The 15,653-nt window shown below is 43.8% G+C and overlaps 1 protein-coding gene across 3 annotated transcripts in view; it reads right to left on the bottom strand.

Moving 5' to 3' along the window:
• Positions 1-1,248: 1,248 nt before the first annotated feature.
• The window catches only part of dtx1 (deltex 1, E3 ubiquitin ligase), a 50,289-nt gene continuing 35,884 nt past the window's right edge, over positions 1,249-15,653 (bottom strand). For 2 of the 3 annotated variants that reach the window (XM_086207345.1, XM_086207347.1), the window contains exons 4-9: positions 15,346-15,507; positions 13,176-13,237; positions 12,868-13,026; positions 10,716-10,877; positions 7,757-7,846; positions 1,249-7,548 (exon numbers count right to left, since the gene is read on the bottom strand). In XM_086207345.1, coding sequence (XP_086063471.1) covers positions 7,324-7,548; positions 7,757-7,846; positions 10,716-10,877; positions 12,868-13,026; positions 13,176-13,237; positions 15,346-15,507 — 860 coding nt within the window. In that variant the 3' untranslated portion in view covers positions 1,249-7,323. The remainder of the gene's footprint in view (positions 7,549-7,756; positions 7,847-10,715; positions 10,878-12,867; positions 13,027-13,175; positions 13,238-15,345; positions 15,508-15,653) is intronic. The other variant, XM_086207346.1, reaches the window with a different exon arrangement.

Raw genomic sequence — 15,653 nt, 5'->3', positions numbered from 1 at the left:
TGCGATCATAGGTTACTCTCTTATTTCTGTGTGTTGACTGTTTGCTGTGGGTTTCAAAATGTATCTTTATTGATTCCAAATGTTTTCACTTCATAGCCACCACGAAGTCTTAAAAAAAAAGCCCGAATGAGGACTGCCATGTAAAAACCTGTATTACCACCTCGAGGCTGTTTGCCCCTGCCAGTCAGCCCAGTTGCAGTTAGCATCATGTTTGTCCAGGTATGTCAGGAACACTTGAAATAGAATAAACAAAAGGTTTCAAGTTTCTTTTATGGTGAAATGGAACTGCATTTCCCTGCCCTCTTAGATGTTACTTGTTAAGCGATTCTCTTTCATCGTAAGTGTATTTGGATTTTGTGACCAGGCAGAAGTGGTCTGATGAAAGACAACCTTGTGTCGCATCGAGGGAAAATTGCAGGATCCATTTGCTGACTAAAAATTCAGGATATCTGAGCCTCTTTTCTCTTTTTTAATCCAAATTTTTACCCTTATTTCCAGGCTGAGCTGGAACTCTCCAGACTTGCTAGAAGTGCGGCTAAATCACTAATGTTCCCATCACTAATGTTCCCTCCTCTCTTTCCTTGCTCGAGTCAGGGGCAGTAATTATTAATACTAAGTATCCAATTTGCAGTCTCGTGTCCATTCCTCTGCTAGTTATTTAGAGTGAAAGGCCTGATTCAGCACATGCAGTCGGTAGATTCTCTCTTCAATCATGGTATCCGGTGTATGACAGATCCTGGAGCAGCTTCAATGCATCATGACATGAATGTTTTATTAGAAAACCACCCAGACTAAAGCGTTTGCTACACAACAGAATTGGATGTAAAATGATGCCTCGCAAACAATGTTTGCAGCCGCTCCTCCTCCCGGCCTTGTTTAAATGCAAATGAGAGCAGACCTACCTGCAGTGATGCAGCACAGTTCCCCCAGGGGCGCTCTCATTAGAGTTGACGCAGGGCAGCGGGTTCAGGTTGCTGCTGGGTCAGTGCTGGAGGGAAGGAAGGGGGCGGGTCGTGATATGGAAGCGATATATGCTGTCCCACAGGCCTGCGTTAGTATGCACCAAATCACCAGCAACGTACAGCAGCCGGTGACATAAAATGACCATAAAGCAAATTTATTGCTGGTGAGAACTGTTTCTGCTGCACCTCATATCTCCAACAAGCTCATTTATATCCCAGTAATGAGGTGCAGGGCACAGAGCTGCTGAGGTCAGGCAACATGAAGAAAAAGCAAGGTGACAGAAGGTCAAACAAACTCCCCCTGTCGAGAGCACATTTATTTGTCCACAAGAAACACACAAACATGCAACAAGGTCATCACAATTCAATAAAGACCGATTAAGAAGCCCTTATAGTTAAATCAATGTCTCTCTATATCTTGCTTTTAGTTTATCTCTTTTTGTTAAACCATCTTAAATTGCAATATTTAGACACAGCTTATGAGAAGATAAACCACAAAAGTATGATTTGAAAATGTTACCTTAAGTGATACTTCACACACCAAAGTCTTTTGCCTTTTAAGTACGCTCAGATAGTTTCCTTGAGCTAAAAAGATGTTTTCCCCTCCTGTGTGATTCCTTTGAGACTACAGAACGCAGAAAGAGCCAGCCTCGTCTATTTAGCTTGCAGCTTACTGCGGCTGACAACAGCTAAACGTCTGCACAAGCTCTTCTTTACCCATATGCTAACACTTTGATTTGAGCTATTAAAAAAAACAAAAAAAACAATTTTGGCGCTACTGTGAATATGAAATTAACTAGAAATGTTTTAGTTTGTTTTAGGCTTATATCAAAGTGTTTGGGGATTACTGAGCACACGGCTGGACAAAGAAGACATGGCCTTCACCGCAGGATGCCCTAAGTAGCTCAAGACACCTATTTGGGAGTACTTGACTGACAAAATGCAATTTCTGGGTCAAGTATCACTTTAAAATGGGCACTTAAAATGCAAACATCATGGAGTTTTACATGGTCACAGGGAGAGGAAAGCAGCCAAACGCTGTCTCATCCTCCTCCACGTGAATCCAACCCTAAAATTCAGACCACAGTGCTAAATCACCAGAAGACCTGGGTGACATTTCTAAGCAATCTCTATGATGAGCTCATACGCGAAAGCTATGCAGTCATTAAACTTGCTCAGTCTGGTTCACATGCACCTCTAGGAGAACATGACTGGATCTTTAAAGCATATGAACCTGAAATCAGACGCACGCTCGGCACACATTCACACCGACACGGAGATACAAACGCACAAGATGGTATCTTTTAGCCAGAAGTACAGTTTGCAGTGAACACGATGACAGAGTACAACTGTAAATACTTCTTAGTTTGTCTCACACCTTGAATCAAAGGGAAAATAGGAATGAATGGATTGTTATAAGACATCAATGTTATGTAATAGTTCTTTAACATTCAAAAAAGACATCACAAAAATATATGTTTTGTAAATAATAGCTTGGGAACCCCCCTCTGTTTTTATGTTAAGAAATATGGAGGTAAGCTCTCCATAAAGAAATCATCCATCAAACCAAAAATTGTCCTTCTTGCTACAAAGAAGATCTTAAAAGTAGTAAATTGCATAAACACCATCTCTCTCTTCGTTGATCAGACACCAAACCATGTTTTATTCGTCTTTCCAGTATAAGTCTGTACACACCTGAAAGTCTAAAAGGCCTGCGTCGTTCATACTAACAAGACACAGAAGAAAAGCTGAAGAAGCAAACATTTGGATTTCTCTCGTTAACGAATCGTCACTCAGCATGGAAAATTCCCTGATAGTTTGGAGGCGTTCTCTCCTGCTGTCCCATGTTATAAAGGGTGTCACAAAATTGCAAAGGAGAAATCTTGAGATGGAACTGGGCAAACGCTGGTTTCAACACCTGGGTTAAAATCATCTGCAAATATTTCCAGGGTGTTTATAGCTTGAGAAGGTGCCAGAGGGCTTAGCACCACGACCCCTACACTAAGGTACATGTACGCCCCCCAGGGGCACAGACAGTTACATCAGGAGGTACGCAAAAAAAATCTGTAGCATCCTCTAAAGTAATTTCCATTATAATCAAGCAGTTTAAAAAAAAAAAAGTATTTCCAACTTCCTCCTACTCTTCCTCTGATTGGATCTGGTATGTCTTATCAGGTAGAGTACCCGTCTAGCATCCATAGGGTCGCTGGTTCGATCCTCACTTCCCCCAGTGACCATGTCCAAGTATCCTTGAGCAAGATACTGAGCCCCTGATGGCCCTGCGACGGACTGGTGACCTGTCCAGGGTGAACCCGCCTCTCACCTAATGTCAGCGGGGACAGGTAACCCCCCCCCCCCCCCATGCGACCCTTGAGCATGATAAAAAATGGATGGATGTCTAGCCAGGCACCAGCCAGTCAGAGGCAGAGCAGGGCTGTGTGTGGTTCTTGTGGGGATGCACCCCCAGTAGGCCTATCATTATTTCCTCCGATGTCAGAAAAATAATGTCGTTTTGTGCACCAGTTAATATGCGTCCTATCTGACTCAAGCATTGGTTAAGGGTTTAGACAACCTCACCCCACACCCACGGGTGCAGCTCTGGGTGCAGAACTTTACCTGAACACCATAACTGTTGAAAGCATCTGCTTCAAGGCTTTGAGTTCTGTGCCTGACAGAGCCAGCGCTCATAATGAGCTGTGGACACCCAGCTGCTCGTGGTGCTCGCACCGCGTGTGGTGGTGGAAGGGACACGCAGCAGGAGGTTGCATGTTCAAGGGGGCACAGCACTTTAAAAGTTTGGGAACCACAGATATAACAGGTGGCCTGCAGTGCAAAAGCATTCAGGGGTGTGTCCACATACACTTTTGCAAGCCAATGCTGTGTAATCACGATGAAAAGTAAAAAAAAAAAAAGAAAAAGAAAGAAAAAAAAGAGGTGTGTAGTTTGGTCTTTAATGAATAAAAGGTGTTTAACGCAGATGAAGCCAATCAGAGTGTAACTGAATGTAACTGTGCTTGAGTGCATGTGCGTGTGTGGCTGAAATGATGCAGCTATAAAGACCCACAGGCAAACTACCGCAGCGCAGCAGTGACGTTGACAGTGGCGGGAGTGCACGGGGACATCTGGCGATAGTATCCACATCATCTGTCAGGAGATTAGAGATGTCTGGTTGAGTCAGGCAGGATAAATGGAGTTCACGGCGGGACAGGTATGCGGTCCCTCTGCCTCTGCTGCCTCTCTGTCTCACCAACCTCTCCATTTGACCGAGGCGATCCAGAATGCAGCAGGAAACACGCTGGTGTTTGCGTGAGGAGCTCAACAACCAGTGTTGTGTACCAGGTCTCGTATTGAATCTGTAGGAAAATATCCGTCTCATCTGTTTTGGATTAATTTGACGGGTCTCTTTAAATCCCTGTGTGCTGACATGAGTGGTTGATATCGCCGGGTGATAAACTAATTTTGCCAAAATTATATAAATTTCCACTTTTTTTAGGGGGATGTGCGCAGTAATTACCTTTTTCTTTTCAACAACCACTTTTTAGTCGCAAACACTGCATGTTTGGGCACTGCAGCGCATCACCGTGTGCGTAACAAGCAGATTGTATTTCGACGCATCTTGTTTTCTGAATCAACTTTAAATTACATCATGACATCAGTTTTTTTTTCCAGTGGCGTCTCGCACACTTGCAAGAAAACTCGCAAAAACAAAAATCCCACGCGATGAAAGACAGAAGTGTGTGTGTGACTGAATGTGAATCGGCAGGCGTTACCCAGCATCCACTTCATGAACACAAAAAAGAGAAGAAAAGAAATCTTGTTAGATCACGTGTGATATATGTTTTTAAAGAATTTCCAAACGTGACGGTCCAAACCACATCATCGACATCACTGCTAGGAAAATCACAATTGAATGGTGGCTTTGGAGAATCACGACACCTTCTGGTTGATTTAGAAAAAAAAAATTGAAGTCAGTAAGGGAGCACTGTGGTGCAGTGGTCAGCACTGACGCCTCCCAGCAAGAAGGTTCCAGGTTTGAGACCCGGCTGGGTGAGTCTCCATGTTCTCCCTGTGCCTGCTGGGTTCTCTCTGGTACTCCAGCTTCCTCCACAGTCCAGAGACATCAAGAGGGGACCAGGTTAATCCAGACTCTAAATTGACTGTAGGCGTGGCTGGGAGAGCCAATGGTTGTCTGTCTATATGTGTTGGCCCTGCCATGGACTGGTGACCCGTCCAGGGTGAACCCCGCCTCTCGCCCAAAGACTGCTGGGATAGGCTCCACCCCCCCATTAACAGGAATAAGCAGAGGAAAATGGATGGAAGTCAATAATCTCATGATCACGAACACAGTGAGGTTAATGTTGACCCGGTCAGCTACGCCACTCTCAGAATATTTGCAGCTGATTCTTAACCCAGTCGCGTGGTTTCACCTTCACACTGAACAAAACAAAAATGCTGACTGCATCTGTTCATGTGTTCTGGTTAGATAGAAAACGAGAAACGGCCCATTTGGAGGGAGCAGCCACTTTCATGCTGCTGAAGCTCCCCCACCAGACACACTGACTGTATTTATTGGGGTCCCACATGGGATCGACTACACAGATTCTACATTAAGGTAACGACAGCAGCATACGCTAACACTACTGGTAATATTAGACGTCAGTAATATGTCATACATATTTCAACAGTCCCTGACATCCTGACAAATGGAATATTTGCCAGATTATTCATGTTGACATGTGCCTGCGTAGATATGTGAGCCAGTCAGTGTTTGTGTGTACATATATGTATATATGTATATGTACACACACACACACACGCACATATATGTACACTCACGTATGTGTGTATATATGTATATACACACACACATACATACATATATATGTAGTTAGATAGATATAGATATATATAGAAGAGTATAAAAATAAATTAAACTTACACCATATACTCAAATTGAGTCTGAATTTTCAGTTATATCACATCTGCAAATGTATATATGTTTTTTTTTCAAAGCACTGCAAACATCTACTTAAAAAAGAAACAGATTTTCTTGTCGCAAATACAATTTAAGACATTTTCCTAAATTAAAACAATCGATTAAACAAAACAGTTGCCTCAAAGTGCTATGGAAGACTATGATTTACCCCAAACGTCATCCTACAGCTGGGTGCCAACGCCACACATCCCTGCTCATTAATACTGGAGTTCACGGAGAATTATGCAGCGCCAAGTTAGCTTTCATCTTGGTGTAAAAAAACATCACAACATTTCCACAAAGGACCTTCAAAAAGCCTTTTGCTCACAGCCACAAATCTACAGGGGGAAGAGGAGCTCCTCGTACATGGAGCAACATTTGCATGCTCCCAAGAATGAGGAGGTCTGTCGCTGCAGTTGGAGGGGAGAAGATCCACGCTAACGACTCACACCAGGGAAGATGTTTCACCGCTCGCTAATATAGAAGGCAACGGAGCCCTAGCAGCAAACAGGCGCACAAGAGACTTGTAGATTACAGGAGAGCAGCGCTGCCCGAGATGAATCCTCAGGTGAGGAACCTTCATCTGGGAGAGGCATGTTCAAATCGTCTCCTCAAGGACTAGAAGTGCATTAGGGCCTGTGAGCGTGCATTCACACACTCACCCTGGTGTGTATAGGCAGCATGATGGATGGTGCCAATGCTTGGGTTTGCTCCAACAGGGAGAATAATAATGCAGGCTTTATATTCACAGAGGTCAGCATCATCAGAGTGTCAACAAAACAAATGAGTTTAACCTTGGAGGACGACGTCACAACCTCACACTCGCAAATCTCCTCCTTGGGAAAGTCTCACCACATCTCACAGCATTAATTATTGGAGAAAATAGGGGGTAATCAATCTGAAATCCTCTCCAATTCATCCTTACAATATCAAACATTGGCACCTTGTCCTGTTGCAGACATTTGCTCAACATCCATGATGCAGCGCTGGTCGAAGCCATGCAGTCTGGCCTGTTGAGGCCTTTATACGCGTTTCTTTTTGCTTCTCCAAGGGCAGAGGACCAGCTTCCATCTAGACGGACAATCAAACATTTACTAGCTGCAATAAGAAACGAGTCTTAACGTTCTTCAACCCTCTAAAAAAATCTGGCATGAGTGCAACATGCTCATGATCCAAATCAGGTTCTCCAAATCAAAAACTTATCATAGCAATCATATATATTCGGTCGCTCTTACGCCGCCACTTCTATGAGGTCTATTTGTTTTGGGGTGAGGGTGGGCGGGTGGGGTGGGGGCAGGGTCGGCTGCCTGTCATGCAGTGTCCCTGTCCTCAGGGGGAAGCTGGGACTTGGTGGATTGTGTTCCTGCACACCACCTTCAGCGCCTCTCAGTCCTTCAGGTTATCCTCGCCGACACCCTGGGCCGACAGCTCTGTCAGGACATTGTCTAGGTAGTTGGGGTCGGGATAGCCGTGGCCCGTCAGGTTAGAGCCGAATTCTGTCTTGTGATGAATCTCGTTCCACACCACTGTGTCCGACTCGCCTGTGGTGCTGGAGGTGCCAATGGTGAAGATGAGGCGGCGGTCCCAGGCCATGATCAGCAGCTTCAGGACCTGATGATGCAGTGGAGGGAAGGTAGGTGGGTTTAATACGAGGTTGGATTACAAAAATACAGATGATGGAATGATTTCCATACATTTGTTGGATAAAAATCTTACTATTAACACTAACAGACCAGATTTCATGCAAAACTAAAGCCTCTCTGCAGTAGCGTCCTCCGATTCAACAGGTTTTTCATCCTTCATCGGTGTCATCGCTTACCTTCCGGCCTTTCTCGTTGTCAGGGAGGTAGCAGTGTCGAGGGAACCCTCTTGCACTGAATTTCTTCCCAGGGTTTGGGTGCTCATTGGTCTGAAAATGTCAAAAGCATGAACAACTGTTCCGACTTTTTCTCTCCCAGTCATTTATATAATTGATTTGGAAAAGCCAACAGCAGCCAGAGGACCAGCTTTTACTGCTCACGCTGTTTAAAATGGCCCATCTGATAATATCTAATCACATGTTGGCTTCTTAACACTTTCAAGTCTACGCTGGGAAAAAATGTCATGCATGACAAAAGGCCTAAATGCATCAGGAGCGTCAGTCGCTGTCGCGGACAGACGCAGTAGAATTTGGGTGAATTCGACAGCCACGCCACAGACCCAGGCACAGTGACAGTAGAGGCGTATGAGGGAGCAGTCACTGGGTCCCACTGTGCAGTGTTGTTTTTGGCAGGCATTTTAAATTTAGTTTTAGTTTTAGTCTTTTGGACTAAATGCTTCTTAGTTTAAGTCACATTTTAGTCATTTCTATCCTTGATCGTTTTAGTCTAGTTTTAGTCGACGAAAACTCAAAGGTTTTAGTCAAATATCAAAGATACCTATAAATAAAAATATATATGTGTGTATGTACTTAATAGGCCAATACAGGTGTTAGAATGAAGCACACTGAAACTGATCTAACTTTCAAAGGTGAGTTTTTTACCCTCTTATTCTTTCTCTACCTTTTACTTTTATTATTTTGTTGCAGACGCAGACAACACACTGGCACACAATATGAGTATTGTATCACAATAAAATAGGATTAAACAAAAATAAAAGCACACTTGACTTCCATATGAACGACCTCATGTCCTCCATGTTGGCTTCAGCTGCTATTATTGGTTAAAGCACCCAGGTGTGTTGCTTAGATAGGGAACAGCAGCAGGTCTGAGGACTACGTGTTTCCCAGTCCCACAAACACGGGTCAAAGCATTCCACTTGCCACCCGTCCACAAATGGACAGGGTTTTATTCATAACATGCTAGATTAATAGAAGGGCTGCTTTAAACCAGCCAACATTAGCGGGGCCCCTGGCAGCTCCATTCATTCTAGCTTTAGCATGTAGCACTAGGAAGTGGTCTCTGCACCACGGGGGAGGAACCGCCTCCACCACCACCACCACCACCACCACCACCAAACTTTAGGCTTAATACAAAAAAGAAAATGCATCACAGGGCTGGCCTAACAGACTAAAGCTATGCTTCAATCATCCCTCTTTTTACGACCACCCGACACCGCTGCTGCTGCCATGGTGTGTGTCTCGTCCGCTGCAGACAGGCCCAGACTGTCTCTGTGTGTGCATGTGTGCGCGCGCGAGAGAGGCTTTCAGTGCGTGTGTACTGATGATGGGGGCGTGACCATTAGAACCAACAGCCACAGCTGGCTCCATGCTGATGTTTGAGCTCTTGATTAACATTGCACGCTTGTTACCCTTTGATCGTCCACCCACTAACAATTTAGTCTCGTCTCGTTCTCGTCAGACGAACATGTATACAATTTCGTCACACTTTGGTCTTTACAGGGCTATGCTGACGTTCGTCGTGGTCTCATTTTCGTCATGGAAAAAAGGGGTCTGACGTCGTCATTTTCGTTTTCGTCCAGCGTGACGAAAACAACACTGCTACTGTGACGCTTCTAAATTTAAAACCTCAAAATTGAAAGAACTTCCTCTGCGTAGGTGCATCTACACTGACTCACGACCTGACTGACACCTACACCTGGATGTGCACGATGAGAAGTGTCAGCGCTGCGTAGCGGTGATAGCCAGGCAGCAAAGTACAGTTCAGTACAGTTTCCTGGCAACCATTTTTGATGGAAAATGGGATCGTTGAAGTTTTGTAGCACAGTGACTGGGCCAGCTATCAAATATAGTCAATACTTTTTTTAATCTGTGTTTGTTGTCTCAATTGTAAGTAACAGAAAAAATGGTGGATTCATACATGTAGTCTGATGATGATCTTACCTTTTACTGAATATCATCAGAGGTCAAATCGTTGTCATCATGTCAACAAGACCACTTCCTGTTACATCTGCCGACTTATCAAATATCATTTTGTTGAGTATCTTACCACAAAGAATCAGTCTCTCTGCACAACCAGGCCAGACCAGCATGGACTAACCAGTGCGAGCGGAAAGAGAGGGAGGAGGCTCTTGTTGAAGCCCTCATGACATCATATGTTGGTTTCTGGAGCTTTGACCTTTGTCCTGACCTGGACGCAGGCAGGAACGTGGTAGATGATACGGATGCTCATGCATGACCATCTCAAAAGTAGCCATGCTCCAAATATACCCTGCTTAGCATCTATTTGACTGTAAATGGGACTTCAACTTGCTAAATAAACGTGATGAAGAAGTCTTGAAACTAGCGCTCACTAGCGGTATCGCTGGAGGGGGTTGGCCTCCTGCTGGTCATGAGACAAAAATGCAGGTTTACTTTTGAACTGGTTTGGTTTCTCAGATGTGAGAGGAACATCCACTTCTACCCTACAGTCCATGAAGGTGACTCACTGAGCTGTTTTCCCCAGAGACACGAATGTGGGTCACCTGGTTGGAAAGGGTCATTCACTGACTCTCAAAACTCATGTTAGGAGTCATCCATCTAGCTGCATTTTCTCCCCCATACCAGGCCATGAAACATTCATTCCCCTTCACTGCAATGTGACATAAACCACTAAATGACTAACCGATGACTCAAAAGTATCAGCCAACTGACTGATGACAAAATGCTCTTTTACATGCATCTCGTAGCTTAGAACGCTGTTTTCCTCGTGACTTCTACAACCCCGACGCCTCACTTTACTGCACAACAACCGCCATTCGTCAAACAAGCGTTTAGAGCAGCTGTTGTAGAAAGGTAATGATTTAAAGAGGCTCTGGTCTGAGCATAAAGGCAGGATTTAGTGCAGCGAAGCAGTCCTGACCTGGATGCCAGCAGGAATGTCGTAGACGATACGGATGGTCTTGGAATCGGGGTAGCCGGGGAGGCAGTGGGGGATGATGTGGTACTCCATCTTCCCAGGAGGCTGGGTGCCTGTTTTCTCCCCATAGATAGTCTTGCATGTTGGGCACTGAAGACTGCCATCCTGCATTCAACAAATCAAAACACAAACAAAGGAAAAAATAGGAGGAGTCCTAAAACCCAGAAATAAGTTATCATTGTTGAACATTTTCCTCTGCAGCATAAAATATGACAGTAATGTCACACTCATGAATTTCCAAGCTTTTTATTTGTATCAAAAAAACATGGTGTACTTGTACTTTTTGCATTTCCACTTCAAAAATCATAAAAATGGTGATTGTTTGAAGATGATCTTGCTCAACACAGCATGTGAGTCTAAACAACATTTGTTTGCATGTAAAAATCCTGTTGGTTTTTTGGTTGAGGGAACTCAAGGTGACGATAACTTCTGGGTTGGACCACAAATATATGCCATCCCTGCAGGGTTCCACTCACAAAGACCGTCATTGTGTGGTAAACAGGTGTAAACAATGACATCAGTTATGATCCTGCTTCGTCTAGCCGGGCCAGGCCCCGGGTGATGAGCATGTTGAGTCACTAGCATGGCTGCAATGCTGAATAGAGCAGAGCCATAATCAATGTAATCAGTTACACCTGTGTTTACGCGTGGGCCCACCACCACCAGGCCCAGCACCAACTAGCTGGCTGAGAGATGTGGCCACGAGCTGGTGAACATTACTAAGCACCGAGCTAAATTGATGCTGACCAAACATTCACCTTGAATTCATAAGGTGGCGAGAGGCACAACTTCAAATAAATGCTAATATTGCTAAATAGCTAACTGTTGCTAACATGGTATGACAGACAGCCCGGGAACCATAAAAAGGTTTTGGTGGCGATTAAAAAAAGTAGCTAAAAAAGATGCTGCTGTTGCGCGTTGGTGCCTCTTTCTGCTCCATGAATGAGTGACGAGCAACGAGGAGGCGGAGATGCTGTTCATAACGTCGCTCCGTCGCTCTTCAGTGGTGATGGAAAGAATAAAACAAATTAGCGCAGAATCAACCTCCGAAATGATTCGCACATCAGTAATAGCCTCGTTGATCCATTATGGTGAAGCGAGAGAGCGAGAGTGACTCACACACATGCACACACGGAAAATAGAAATACCTGCCAAAAACAGAATCGGATATTTGTAACTATATATTTAGAGCCACATCTAAAATTCAAAAATGTTTTCAGGGAGTTCATCTCTTTGGAAGCTTTTAAAGATGATCAAAAAGGTAAAAGATGGCGCCCGAATTGAGAAAACATAATAAACAGATTAAAAACTAGATAAATATATATGTTGTAAAACCAAAAGTTATTGCAGGGACAAATACTACCAGATGCCAGTACCTAGACTCGTAAACTGCTTGCATAAACAGATGTTTTAACAGTAATACACGCATTTGTTCTATTATTAGATTAGACTTGAACAATATGCAAAGGAATCATAGAGCAATTTTTTTTTTTTACAGATATTGTGATTATTGTACAATACAGTGACAGCATTCACAATTTTAATGGGAATTATCATTGTTCTGTTTTACTTTCCCAGGAAAAGAGGCACAATATGTGAGCTGACGAAGACAATAAGGCCATCAAGGAGTGAGATCTTGCAATGATTTGTTTACTACATTGTGTTCTGATAAATAAATTAAGAAAATTAATAAACAGCAGATGCTGAATCTTGAATACTGCACTTGGCCATATTTTGGTTTTGATGATAATTGGGTTAATAGTGCAGCTCCAGATAAATCTCATACTTATTATTGCTAATTATTACATTTTCTTGTATTTTCTGCTTTGGTGTTAGCAGTTAAGTCATTTCTTTCATAATTTTCCGCATGTGCACTGAACTGCAGCGAGCAGAATTCCTCATTATTTCACAATGAGCACAAGCACTAATCTGACGCACTTATATATGATCCCCATCTGTGTCGAACAAAAGCGAGGCGCGATCGTCTGTCAGTGGCGTGTAACCCAGTCAAGCTGTGAGATGTTGTTTATTTGAGTTGGTAATTTGAGCCTCGAGTGACAGCATAACAACTTCTGGCTCACAAGCTTTTACCCACCTTATTGCCATTGTTGTACATGGCCACCAGGCACAGCAGATGGTACATATGCCCACACTTGCCAAGTTTGCCCACCAGCTCTGGCTTGATGCCTTTATGCTGCAGGACGCCTTCATAGCCTGACGACATGACCAGCCTCTCCATGCAGATGGTACAGTCCTGGAAGAGCCCAACCAAAGCCTTCAGCTGCCGTTCTCCATAACTGCTTCCTTTTGATACTTTCACACTTGGTTGGGACAGACTGTGTGTGTGTGTGTGTGTGTGTGTGTGTGTGTGTGTGTGTGTGCGTGCGTGTGTATTTGTCATACCTCGTCTGGCACCACTTTAATCTTATCAGTGTATCTTCGGACCACATCTTCTGGGGTTTTTCCTTATCATGAAATGAAACGGGAGAGAAATGAAATGAGCATAAAATTAAATAAAATCGACTTATTTACACCCACGAACCAGATATGAAAATAATGGACTACTGGGCAACATTTTCTTGTTATCTGAGCGAGGGAATGACGCCACGATCTTGATACATGACACACTGGCGTGGGAGTGACCGCTTGCTGGATACAGTATCTGTATCTATGATGTTAAAGAGGAGGTCACCTTCAAACTGACACATAACAAGCAGCCATCCCTGCACTCTCTGATAATCCCCATGTGCAAGCAGGCTGGCATGGCTGAGAGCACACCCGCAGCTTACACCCCTAATACGCTTACAGGCAACCTCTTTTCCCCCCGGAGCCTTTGTTTGCTCATCTGAGGGAGAGCCAGCGAACGGAGGGAGGGGGGAGCGGCGAGGAACAAAATGTGAAGGTATGAAAGTGAGGGGTCAAGCAGAGAAGCAGGAGAAAGATGCAGCCTTATGCTGCTACCACTCAGGTTTCTGCAACTTATTTTTCAGGCAGCGCAGGAAAACATCCCCATTCCTCTTCCAGTACATAGCCAGTAAATTTATACGCCGCTTCAGTTTAATAGAAAGAAATATTAGCAATCATTGATCAATAATTATGAGGAAAACTATATTTTTTGATTTAGTCTAGTTGTGTTGCGCTCATGTAAACTGGTCAATGTTCCTAAATGAAACCCTGCTCCATTTAAACCCATCTATTATTCATTTAATATGCTAATCCAATACACATTACACTGTACTGGTCCATGACGTCATTTGCAGGAGCCTCTTAATCAATTTACAGGCACAAACTGGATAGTAGAGAAGCAGAAATTAATCTACAGACGGCAGATTAATCTTCATTTTAATTATCAATGAATTTTTCCAGTCTCTGTCGAGCAGAAAATAAAACACTTCCTGGTTCTTGACTCCAAAATTCAAGCTTTTCCTGTTTTTTTTTGTCCTCTCAGTTATGAGAAAGTCATCCGAAGGGTTTTGAACTCTTGAAAGGAGAGAAAATATTCACTTGAGGCTCTGGAAAACTGTGATGAAAATGTTTCAGATTGGTTTCTGGTACCGAATAGGAAACTACCATCTCCATACAAGTCGTCTGTTTATCCAACAAAAATTTTAAAAAGTACACATTTATAAGCATTTTTCATGATGTCAACAACAAAAAATAAAATGTAACTATTGCAATGAGTGAGTCGGTTTCATTTTTAAACAACAAATAAAAACCAAACAATAACAGGAAAGAGGAGCGAATCAACCCGCAAGCACCTGCAGAATCCCACGCTGCAGCCCCTGACTCGCTAACATTCAGACATGTTCCGTCTGTCTTTATCTGACATTAATGAGGAAACACATACAACCACAGTGCTCTAGATGTTCTTGATGGTATCCAACCTTTGAGTTCCCCTCCAACTCAGTGAAGAGTGCTGTAAGACAGAACCTAGCTGCACTTGTGTCTGTAGTTTCTGTTGACTAAAGTACTACAAGTTCAGAAAAAGTAAAATAAAAACGGATTAGAACTGATACCTGCGTGTTCTCTGGACCCTGGTGTGGCATAAGAAGAGCTCTGAGGGGCTGGCGGTGAGGACAAGAGCAGGGATGGAAACCCAACAGCCTCACTGATCAATTAGGACAAAGACTCCTTTGGGAGGCTGATGGTTTCCATGGCGTCCACCAACCAGAACTCATTCAGGCCCATAACTACACTCCAGATCCCCTCTAAACCCAGCTCAGGGCAAAAGCCCCTTGTTCAGTTGTTTCCTCCCAACTTGGCCCTGCTAATCTGTACGTGTTTTCCTCGGATGAGGTTAGATTTACTGTAAAACTGTAATGGAGCTTAAAGGGAGCATTTCAAGAGGCTCTTCACAACAAGACGACACCGTTTGTCGGTTTTGTTTGAGCAACAGTTTCACAGGAAGCTGACACACAGCTTAGCACAGCTTCAGCGGTTAGCTGGTTCCTCTGCTCACTGCACTTTCCATGTATTCTCCAAGCCTCAATAAAATATAGAATAGAAGTGTTTCCACTCCTCTGGTTTTGTGTTCCTCCTCTTCTTTCCCTCCACAGTCACTCTGCACCCTCACCTCTCCTCAGGTGCTTTTTCTTGGTTTTGCGTCGCATGCCGTTGATCCCTGGAACGGGCTTCATGTCACTCTTGTTGATGGGTGGGGGGTGCAGGATGGGCTTGGGCGCTCGAGTCAGGCAGACTGGCAGACCTGCAGCGCACATCAGGATGCCGGTCATACCTGATGCATATATACAACACAGACACACACACATGCACAAATACACACATAGAAACATGGAGAAACCATTGATTGTGAATGTCAAGATTTCAAAAACTTCCTTCTCTACAAAATTAATATGCTTAAGCGGATTTCGCAGCAGGTAC

The sequence above is a fragment of the Aulostomus chinensis genome, chromosome 6 (genome assembly GCF_037954235.1).
Source record: "Aulostomus chinensis isolate RoL2024-O1b breed Wild chromosome 6, RoL_Achi_v1.0, whole genome shotgun sequence".
Lineage (NCBI taxonomy): Eukaryota > Metazoa > Chordata > Actinopteri > Syngnathiformes > Aulostomidae > Aulostomus > Aulostomus chinensis.
Note: the sequence above shows the minus strand (reverse complement) of the source record. Positions and strands in the feature narration are given on the sequence as shown.